Below are 12,021 nucleotides of genomic sequence, written 5' to 3'. Positions count from 1 at the left end.
TTTATTACTGGTTCACTAATAACTTTTATTTTTACTTACTTTTCCTAATTTTAAAAAAAAACTCCTGTTTCTAGTGAAGATATAACAGAAAGAAAACACACATTTTCCATGAGAACCATCAAATAGCCTTGGAAGAAAATAAATTTAAATAAACAATTTTTAGTGAGGGGTGAACCCTTTCTAGTTGAGCAGACAGAAATAGTGGCTTTCATAACTGAGGAATTTATTAAATGTTGGATCCATGGGGAGTGAGGGAGGGAAGGAGGAAGGGGAGGAAAGGAGGAAAGGAAAGGAGGGGAGGGAAAGAGGGGAGGGGAGGAGGGGAGGGAAGGAAAGAAGGAACAAATCATAAGCACAGGAACATTGCTTGAACAAGGAGAACCCAGCCATTTTTTTTATGGCTAGGTCTGAGCTAATATGATGCACAGGAATTTAGAGAAGCCTGAAAGATTGAGATAGTCCTCTCTGCAAACGGAGAATGTGGATGAAGCTGCTGGTTATGCTCCAAAAGCAGGAAGAGAGAGGTTTTCCTTCAGTGCTTAGATCCAAAAGCCAAAATCATCTGCAACTACACAGTTCACCATCACCATTAACATCACATTATTATTCAGTTCTCTGCTTTCCAGAAACTCTTGCCCAAGAAGAGATTCTTTGTTTCAGTCACTCAAGAAAAGCTATTTATATAAACAAGATTCTCTTCAACTAAACCTGTGAGTAAATACATTTTCTCAAGAACAGATGCCTCAGCTAGACCACTTATTCTTCTAAATTCACTCAGAAAGCCAACCCTCACAATGTCCACTAATTCTCAGCTAGATAAAGAACCATGACAAATCTAGACTAGCACCTTTTCTCTCGCTCTAACCCCTTGTTCCACACTGAAAGACCCACCAAAAATCAGATCCCCAAAACCTCATAAAATCCTGACTTTGTCTTCTTCCCTAAAACCTGCTTTATTCTGATGGTCTTCCCAGAAAATTGGCAAGAGAAAGAGGCCTAATCTTGAGCTCAAGACACTGGAAACTAACAGTGGTACAAAGCTCTGATCAAACTCAACTCCAGTTTAGATAAAAGAATCAGCCCCTTATCCTAGCTACCCAGCAGGCTCTTCTAGGGGAAATATTAACTACTATAGTCTGTACTAGTCTTTTATACAATGTCTAGCATAAAATATAAAATTACAAAAACAAAACACAGTGCCATAAATAAAAGAAGTAGAGTTACACATATCTCAGGGAATTGGTAAATAGACCCTAAAAATGATTATAAATATATTAAGGAATATAGATTTTTAAAAATTCATAGTTCTAAAAAGATGAACTATGATAATTCAAAAAATTAAAATAGAAATCCTGGAACTAAAATATTTAGTATTTAAAATAAAAATATTTATTGGCTATCAACAGCAGAAAGAATACAGACAGATTAAGAAAACAACAGTGAGCCTGGCTGGTGTGGCTCAGTTGTTCAGCATCAACCTATGAACCAGGATGTCACGGTTCAATTCCCAGTCAGAGCATGTGCCCCAGTTGCTCTTGATCTCCACTAGGGTTGTGCAGGAGGCAATCAGTAGATGATTCTCATCCTTGATGTTTCTGTCTCTCTGTCTCTCTGTCTCTCTCTCTCTGTCTCTCTCTCTCTCTTCCTCTCCCTTCCTCTTTGTAAAATTAATCAAACCATCCTATCTAATAAAGAGGAAATATACTAATTGACACACTCACAGTTGCAAAGATGGCAGTGCCCATAGACAATAAGGAAAGAATATGCTGACTGCCTGCCCTCAAAGATGGTAGCACCTAAGCCAATAAGGAGGGAATATGCTAATTGACTGCCATGCCTTCAAAGATGGCGGCACCCACAGCCACAAGATGGTGGTGCCAGTCCCCTCAGCCACTCTGTGTGCCTGCCCCCAGAGTCCCCCAGTCCCCTCAGCCCCTCAGCCACCCAGGGCCAGTCCGAGGCACCGGCAAGCCTCGGACAGCAGCTGCCCAGCCTCCCAGGACCACCCGAGGCTCAGGTGGGAGTGATTGGGTTGGCAGGCAGTCGAATGGTTAGGAGCCAGCATTCCTGGATTGTGAGAGGGATGTCCGCTTGCCGATTTAGGCCGGATTCCTGTGCCAGTCGAACATCCCCTTAGGGGTCCCAGATTGGAGTGGGTGCAGGCTAGGCTGAGGGACACCCTTTCCCCCCAGGGCACAAATTTTATGTACCGGGCCTCTAGTATAATACAGTAAAAAATGCTCAGAAATTACTATGCATGTGTTACTAATATCCATTGGAAGGTTAGCCTTTAACCATTATAGACAACCAAACTCAAGACATGTATATATAAATATCACATGTTAACATAAAGTTTGTTAATGTACAACATTAAATTAAGAATGCTACCAAATTTCTTTGATGGGTGTATGAGTGTGTTTCTGTGTCTGTGCTGGTGAGGGTCATCATTAAAGATTCTAATGAGCTTGAGAAAGTCGCCTAAAAACACTATCAGTCTATAACACACATTGAAATTAAATGCAACGGGGGTGTTCTTAGCATCTTGTTAATTTGAAAAATCCAATTTTCTCTAATATTTTAATTAAGCCACAAATTTAAAATCCCATTAAGAAATAAATGGTTATGTATATACTTAAAATGGCCTTAGCAACTCAGAGACATGGTCCCTCTTATTTTTAAGCTATGCATTCAAGTTTCAAGCACAAGAATAAAACCATTTCATATATTTGAAGGTTTGTATTTAGCAATACAAAACTGTATACTGCTTTCTTCGCTCCATCTAAAAAAAACCACACCACTTCCTCCCCAAAGTAACTTCTTCCAATTTTTACCAGGCATTGTTTTTATTTTTAGTATTTTTACCAATTCTTCTAACTAATAGGAGAAATAATGTTCCGATTAGGCACTCATCCTTTTTAATTCCTTTGTTATGAATTATTCCCAAGTAACTGGGGGAATAATCTATCATTCAAAAGTAGGCTTATAGAGTAGGCTTGCATAATAATTATTTGCAGTAGAGGAAGAGTGTAAGGAGTTGGCACCACCTCAAAGAACAAAATAGCTGGAGTGGATATGGGTGGATAGTTGGGACTCACAAATAATGAAAATGTACTAAAAGCATTAGGCAACAAACTCTTATTCCTGTCAGGCTTACATTAGAGGAAGCATGCTGGGGAAAAAAGGAAATTTCTAAGAAAATGTAGATGCTTAACCAAATAACTACAAGCTTACTCTGAAAGTATCAAGAAAAAAAAAATTCAAGGTCTAGTTTTCTCTGCTACAAAGAGAATATGTGACTTATTTTATCATATAAATCTGCCAGTTCTATTGCTGAGGAAGAACACATTCCCTTTCCCTTCCAACAACTGCTGGATTATTGGCCAACAGTAAAATTTTTCAAGTCTGTTTTAAATGTAACTTGCAACATCGTTTATTCCACACCTAGAAAATCTCATTCATAACATTACTTTATGCTCTTTTAAAAGTTTGTACATTCCACGAAGTTTTTTTTGGTCAAAAAAGAGTAAGGATATTTCACAAGTAAAACTTTACAGTGATTTATTTTTTTTCTTCACCCATAAAATGGGGAGTAATATTAGTACCCACTTCATAGTTATTATGAGGACTAAATAAAATAATGCTTTTAAAGTGATTAGCATATTGCCTGATATGCAAGAATCAATGACTCTGAGATATTATCACCATGGGAAGACAATTTATTCTAACTAAATATTTCACAGAATAATCTCAGAAGAGTTAACACTAACTGTTAATTACTAAAATTTACATCATCAGTGCCTGGCATGCATCCAATAAATATGGTTTGAAACTATACATTCCTCTCAATGTGAGTTATTCAGCAGTAATCAGACATATACAAATCTACTCCAACTTCCTGCTACCTCCTCCCAAACCCTAAGCTTGACTCATATCCAGAGTCTTATATTAAAACCATTCAGGCAAGTTAGAAATAAAAATCTATAATAATACAAGCATAATATGCTAATTAGACCAGACATCCTTCTTTTTGGACAAAGCCGCAGTGGGCAGTGACCAGGCAGAGGCCCCGGCAGGAGAGGCCACCAGCCGCAGCGGCGACGGGTGGGGGCAGGGGACAGGCCCTTGCACAAATTTTGTGCATCGGACTTCTAGTGTAAATATAAAAGGGTCTTTACAGCTACAAGATAACTCTGTTTCTGATTCCTTTTCTTATGGAACTCTGTACAGGAACAAATGCAGCAAGTACCTATTTGATACATTCTTCTTCAATATAAATTTTTTTTTATAATCTTTGGATTAAACACACTTCATTTTTTGGTTTTGTTTCTATTTTACTCTTTCAGAATAAAACTAAGATCATTGAAAGATAAATGCAATTTTTTAACCTAAAGCTTCTTGAACTCTATCTACTATTAAAACACAACACTATTACAGCTAAAACCTCTTTCCAAGACATACTGATAGCTAGGGTACAACACAACCTAGGTTCAGCCAAGCAGAAGTGCTAAATGAAGATGTGTGTAAGGAGGAACTAGCCAGCCTGAGTTGGTAGGGGAAGAACAGGATGGTAGTAGAGTTTTATTCATCTGGGGTTGTCAATGGTGGCTACCACTTACTGAGTGGGTCAGGAGCATTAGAGTTGGTAGCTTGGAAACAGGCCAGTACTATGGTGTAGTTTTAGTTGTTTCTAGAAATTTAAAATATAATCCTTTCCTTTAGCTCTCCCAATATGTCTGGAAATTATCTCATTCTCTTTAATATATTTTATTGATTTTACAAAGAGAGGAATTGAGAGGGATAGAGTTAGAAACGTCGATGAGAGAGATACATCGACCAGCTGCCTCTTGCACCAGCCACCCCTCCCCCCCCCCCATCCCAACTGGGATGTACCGGCAACCAAGGTACTTGCCCTTGACCGGAATCGAACCTGAGACCTTTCAGTCCGCAGAACGACGCTCTATCCACTGAGCCAAACCGGTTTCAGCTATCTCATTCTCTTTAGTAAATAAATCCCTTTCTGCTTAAGTAAGCTGATTTGTACTCTGTTGTCTGAAACTAAGAACCTTGATCAATACCCAGAAAATAAAGAACTTATCAATGAAACTGAATCAACTCATCTGTCTATATAAATTTCAAAAACATGCATAACTAAAAACAAACATAGTGCTTAAAAGTCTTCACTATAGTTTTACATTTGTGAAGGTACTGAAAGTAGATTTGAAATAATATTATTAATAATACTGGTGATATAACAACTAATTTCTTTGTAAGAATTCCCTTACAGGATTGGTCAGTTGTTATTAATCAAGAGGTCTTTTATAACTCATAAAGATTACTAACATCAAATTAGAGTAAGTTTAGGAGCCAAAACCTTTATTCTGTAACTTCAATTGATCATATTTCAATTACTGAAAGCAGTAGAAAATCTGGGAAAGATTAAAGGGAAGGATGAAATTTTGCTTTTCATCAATTAAATAAATAACTACAATGAGTGACCCAAAATCATAAATCTGGGATCTAGATATTTAACTTTTAAAAATTGTAAAACAAACTTCAACATAAAGAACTACTCAAAAAAGCAAAGCACACTGTCAAACTTATTTAAATATAAAACTATTGAATCAAAATGAACTGAAATTATTTTAAAGCAAGCCATAACTCTTTTGTATGCCAATCTGAACAAAATATTTAAAAGAATCGGTTGAAGAGTCAAAGTTAACACAACCATAATTTGTTTTACAGTTTCTAACAATGCAGTTTTCAATAAAAACTTTACTGCCGAAACCGGTTTGGCTCAGTGGATAGAGCGTCGGCCTGCAGACTGAAAGGTCCCAGGTTTGACTCTGGTCAAGGGTATGTACCCTGGTTGGGGGCACATCCCCGGTGGGGGGTGTGCAGGAGGCAACTGGTTGATGTTTCTCTCTCATCGATATTTCTAGCTCTCCCTTCCTCTCTGTAAAAAAATCAATAAAATATATTTTTAAAAAATGTAACTACTGAAGATATATTTAGTATTTATATATTTTAGTATTTATAAAATGATATAATGATATAAAATGACGCTCAACCACTGAGTCATGCTGGCTGGGTCAGATCTACTTTTTCTTAAGCCTAAACTTTTCTTATTACACCAGGTTGCTTTTTTTTAAATAAAGAGAAGAGAAAGCATCAATTTATTTTTCTCACATAAAAATAAAATATTGTACCTAATAATATAATTCTTCCATCTCAATTTAGTGATAAGAGTTATTGGGGCCGAAACCGGTTTGGCTCACTGGTAGAGCGTCGGTCTGCAGACTGAAGGGTCCCAGGTTCAATTCCGGTCAAGGGCATGTACCTTGGTTGCGGGCACATCCCCAGTAGGGGGTGTGCAGGAGGCAGCTGGTCGATGTTTCTCTCTCATCGACGTTTCTAGCTCTCTATCCCTCTCTCCTCCTCTCTGTAAAAAATCAATAAAATATATATATTTTTTTAAAAAGAGTTATTGGGAGGACCAGGACATGAATTCTGATCTATAAAGATAGAGTGCTTTCAATTAATTATATGATCTATAATAATAAAAGCGTAATATGCAAATTGACAGAATGATCGAAAGCAGTACGACCATCCTGACAACCTTTCAGATGACCACACTATGACATGCACTGGCACCACGTGAGCCAAGGAGGGTGCGAAGGCCTGGGCTTCCCTCCTCAGGGCGATTGTGGGGTAATGGCAGGCTCCCCAACCACGATCTATAGCCTCAAAGAGGGAGGCCCAGGCTCCCTCTGCACAGTGATCAATTACAGAGCCCTGGTCAGGTAGGCGGGGCCTCCTTCTGCAGGGCGATTGATCTGTGGGCCCTGCAATCAATCACTCCACAGGAGGAGGCCCAGACCACTGGCCAGGGACACTGTGGCGGGTCTGCGGGGGCCGGTCAGCAATCGCTCTGCAGGCCAGCCAAGCGACTGCACCCCATGCCTGAAGAGGGAAGTGACCGGTGGCAGGGGGAGGGGCAGCGCCCCACAGATGGCAAGCAGTGGCAGCATCTGGGACAGGGCCAGCTGCCGGAAGCTGGGGGAAGGATAGCCCTGATAGGCCCTGATCACCCGCCAGGCCTAGGGATCCTACCCGAGGGGGTCCCAGATTGTGAGAGGGCTCAAGCCAGGCTGAAGGACCCCCCCCTCCCGCAGTGCACGAATTTTGTGCACCAGGCCTGTACTAGGTAATAATGAATAATCTATAAAGAAAAATCATTTTGTGAATGTTGTTTCCTAATACTTTCTCTTCTGAACTAAACTACCCTTTTTGAAGTCTACTGGCCTATTAAAACAGATCTGTTCAATAGCTTAACCAAGGCAAAGACAGACTGTCAAAGGCAATACTATTTTTCATTTATCACAAGAGTGGCAATTATTTCATTAGCTTGACAATCAACTGCACTGCTGGTGATATTCGCAAAAGTCAAATGAAATAACTTACCGTGCACAAGGATGTCTTTGTGATTTTCAGGGTAAAATCTGAAGAAAACTCCAAATCTGAGACAGATGCTTTATGGCAATCTATGTGCTACCCATTACAAGAATGGAGAGAATAATTTAGTAAAAATAGTAAGGACAAAACAAAAACACAGATAAATACTTCCTTTTGTGCAAAAAGGATTACAATAAATTAATGTTTTGTAAACTTTAATCATTTACACCCCACTTTTGGGATTGTTTCCAAATTTAAAGGTTACTAGCACTATCACTTAGTTTATTTATTTTTTTAAATCACATTAGTATTATTTACTTGAACTTTTTGTAAGAATAGTGTAGTGGCTCAAAGCATGGCTCTAATGTGGTCAAGATTTTTCTAAGACATAATAAAGTACTTTCAAATAAAAAATGTTTTCCAATTAAAATTGTGTATACCACTAGTGCAATACATTTGCTAGAAACTGTATGATAACAGTCATTTCTTATAGGAAATGACAAAACATATCTTATATAATGAAAGCCTAATATGCTAAGTGTCCAGTTGTCCAGTTGGCCGTTCAACGAATCAAAGCGTAATATGCTAATGATATGCTAAGGTTGCCCAACCACTTGCTATGATGTGCACTGACCACCAGGGGGCAAGACAGAGCAGTCAACCAGTCGCTATGACATGCACTGACCACTAGGGGGTAGATGCTCCAACCAGTAGGTTAGCCTGCTGCTGAGGTCTGGCAGATTGGGACTGAGGGAAACAGCCTAGACACACCTGGAGCCCTCCTATGGTCCCTCCATGGCTGGCCAACCTCCCACGTCCTTCCCCAGTCCAGATTATGCACCAGTGGGGTCCCTAGGCCTGGCCTGCATCCTCTCACAATCCAAGACCCTCGGGGATGTCAGAGAGCCAGTTTCAGCCAATCCCGCAGGCCAGGCTGAGGGACTCCAGTGGTGAACAAATTCATGCACCAGGCCTCTAGTACTAATGAAAAGAACAGAGTGATTTAGAATTCATTTTGTAAAGGCAGTTGAAGATAAGTTGGATATCAGCAAACCAACTATGAAGATTCAACTAAAAAAAGTCAAATATTCTTATTTTCCCAATCTGCCCTAGTTCAAGTCCTTTTCCATTTTATTATGGAGGGTAGATGGAATCAGTTACAGTAGTGTGACCAGAGTATGTTGTAAGATTGTTAACAATTGACTTTACATGAGTAGATTATAACACAGTGGAGACAATGCATATGATCATATACCTGAACCATTACTCTATTTTAGATAGTTTTAGAAAATTTTAAAGTTGCAAAGTGGCTGCCTTTTATTTATAGGAGGATTGGGAGTACAGAATAAACTGTATTTACCTAAACAAACAAACAAACAAAGATTGATGCTTAAAAAAAGAGAAAGGGTATACTTTTTAAACACCTTCATCTTTCAGTCCTAAATTTTGTATTTCCACTATTTATTCATAGCATTTTTTGGCACTTAAGCAAAGAGATCACTAGGGAGAGAAATTAGCCCTGCCCTCCCCCACATAATCCTCTTTCTTCCTTCTGCTCAGCCCAAGGGCTGAGTTGGCTATAACTGTACACTCCTACTCTGAGCCAAAGAGTCCAAATAAATCACTTACTATCAGTACCAGAGCACTAACCAGTCCTATTATCATGAAGCAGGCTGTATTTTTTTCTTAAAAGCTGAACACAATTTTAATAAGCTTGTTCTTATTGAAAAACTTTACATGTTTATTATTCTATGCTAATTTTAAATACTTTATCCATCTAAGAGAATTGATAAACATTTACTGAATATCTTCTTTGTGTAGAAAACAATTATTGATGTTATAAAAGTAACAGTGTGAGTAAAAAGAGGAAACAATGTTTAAACCAAACACTAAACAATCTATATTTATTTAATTGAAACAAACAAATTAAGGAGTTTTAAGAAAAGCAATGTTATTATTCAACCCTTGTAAGTTTGACATAGCAAAATTCATAAAACTGGATACTTACAAGGTGAAAAATAAGATATTAAAACACTAAAGAAATTAACTGAACATTCTGAACATAGTTTAGTTCAATGGAAAAATTCACTGTACTTACTCTGCAAGGGATAGAAGGACAAGCTAAGTTGTGTGGAATATGTGATATGAATGAATTATCTGGCTATTAAAGGGAAACTAGAATAAATCCAGGAGGTGGTGATGAAGCAGAAATGACTATATAGCAGGACAGGACTTTTCACCTTCACTAAGTCAAAAATAAATCACTTAGGAGTGATTTAACTGGAGTATAAGAAACTTCAATATATCAAGAGAAGTTATTTCAAAGGGATGATATAGTTAACTGGTAAATATTATGACTTTAAGTTGTTTTATACTGATTAAAATAGGAAGATTACTGTTTGAAATCTCATATATAAAATCAACATTAATTTCAAATACTGAATTCAGAAATGTGGCAAAACTATTAGAGAAAATAAAATTGGTAAAACACCTACCTTAATACTACAAGCGTCTGAAATAAGAGTCTTCGGATCTAAAACTTCCACAACAGCTTCTGGAATAACTGCCTTCTTCATGCAGGACATGTTGAAGCCATAGACATCATCCCAAAAAGCAATTCTATCAGCATGTTTATTCACATCACTTACTGCCAAAAGGCTGATAGTGCAAATATCAGGATAGACTGCAAGAAATAAAATATCCAACAATTTAGCATTAGTTCCCTTTATTATAAAACAGAATTTAAAAAGGCTAAATATAAGTATCAAATCCATCAGTATGGCTCACTAGCAATTGATTACTAGTAGTGGGGGATTTATGAAGGTATAGCTCATGGAAAATAACCAAGTTCTATCATGTAGCTCCCTTAAATAAATAAAAAGATTTCCATCATTGTGATGGTAAGATTAAAATAAGGATTTCACCAATGGGTTGCTATTAAAATAATTAAAAGAGAATCACATAATTAGGTAATCCTGAAATGGACATATTTATTAATATTAAATTTACAGCATGCTGACGTTAAAAAGATACTAGATCTTTACTTATAGCTTTGGAACATGCAGAGAGGGACAAATTATTTTAAAAGTTAGTATCTTAAACATTCATGTGATGGAATATTATAGTTGTGTAGAAGACCACTTCATATCACTGAAGAGATATATTCAAGAAATATTTAAGAGGTTGAATTCATAGGATTGTAAGACTGACTGGCTATGGAGGTGAGGAAGAGAAAAGAGTCAAGGATGACAGTTTTTAGCTTTATAACGGCAGAATGTGATACTAATCATTATATGGAATAAATAAGGGCAGATTCAAGAAAAATATAAGTGTTTAATGCTTATGAGACAAACGGGTAAAAATATCCACTAAGCAGCTGAGTATAGTAGGTGTGAAATTCAAAAGAGATTATCTGGGCTCAAGATATAAATTTGGAACCATAAGCATATAAATGGACATTAAGTAATGGGAGCTCATGAGGTTCCCAAGATGAGTACCAGAATTTAAGAGATGTATAGAAAAAAGGGATGTTGAGAAGAAATGGCTGAGAACCTGGGGCCACAGGAATAAGAGGAAAACCAAGTGTTAAGAGCATTAAGGGAAGAGCATTCAGGAAGAAACTTTCCCCAATAACGAACATAAATCTTTATAGCAAAACATTTTAAATAATACTGATTTTTTTAGCAATAAATAAAAAATGAACTTTGTCCTTCAAATGTATTAAAATGAATTATCACCATATTACCATGATTTAAAATATAAATCACATTTTCTTTTAACAACAAATTGAAAGCAAGTACATATGTTCCAAAGAAATGCAAAAAAGAAGTAATTTTATGGCTATCAATTAGCCTTCAGACTTAAGCAGTAGAGAAATACCTTTCTCTTTCCCCCAAACTTTGTTTCTATTCACAGCCTTGGAAATTTTATTATTCAATGACAACAGCACTAAATTATCTTCCAAATGAAGCCCATGATAAGATCTGCTGGCATCAAAGCAATTGCTTCTTCCACACCTGACACTTGAGACTCCAAGAATAAATACTTGGTGCTATACTATTGTTAAGAAGTTTCTCCAGTCCTCCCCACAGAGGCCTGTCAGGCAGATAAGAGAGCTGAGCTAGAGTCCACTTCCATGCAAATTCAGATACTTCTACTCTCCTCCACAGATTCAGTAAGCCTCTTGCCTGTGCTTAAATTTTGTATTGATACAAATTCTTCAAAGTAACTGATTTGTTATTGCAAATGCTAACTGAACAAGAACATCAGCCACATGAAAGTATATTTAGTTTCTTATACCAGATATTTAAGATGAGAAACACTGAAGAAACAGTATTCCGAAGCAATTTTAGATATTTGGAAACTTCTTTATACATCCTTCCTGGGACTTGGTATGACAATAGTAGAAGCTTTCCCACATTATGCTGCTAAAGCAGCTACAGACAATCCTATATAATAATACTATATAATAAAAGTGTAATATGCAAATAGACCGAACTACAGAATGACCAGTTGGTGGGGGCAGGGCCGGCAAGCAGGTGGCCAGCCAAGGTGTGTGCCAGCAGGCAG

The 12,021-nt window shown here is 37.4% G+C and overlaps 1 protein-coding gene across 2 annotated transcripts in view; it reads right to left on the bottom strand.

Annotated features, from left to right (window-relative positions):
* Positions 1-12,021, bottom strand: part of PRMT3 (protein arginine methyltransferase 3) — a 78,370-nt gene that overhangs the window by 21,247 nt on the left and 45,102 nt on the right. For both annotated transcript variants that reach the window (XM_084894739.1, XM_084894738.1), the window contains exons 12-13: positions 9,948-10,135; positions 7,462-7,548 (exon numbers count right to left, since the gene is read on the bottom strand). In XM_084894739.1, the coding sequence (XP_084750865.1) occupies positions 7,462-7,548; positions 9,948-10,135 (275 nt within the window). The remainder of the gene's footprint in view (positions 1-7,461; positions 7,549-9,947; positions 10,136-12,021) is intronic.

The sequence above is a fragment of the Pipistrellus hanaki genome (assembly GCF_964339955.1).
Source record: "Pipistrellus hanaki genome assembly, chromosome: 9".
Lineage (NCBI taxonomy): Eukaryota > Metazoa > Chordata > Mammalia > Chiroptera > Vespertilionidae > Pipistrellus > Pipistrellus hanaki.
Note: the sequence above shows the minus strand (reverse complement) of the source record. Positions and strands in the feature narration are given on the sequence as shown.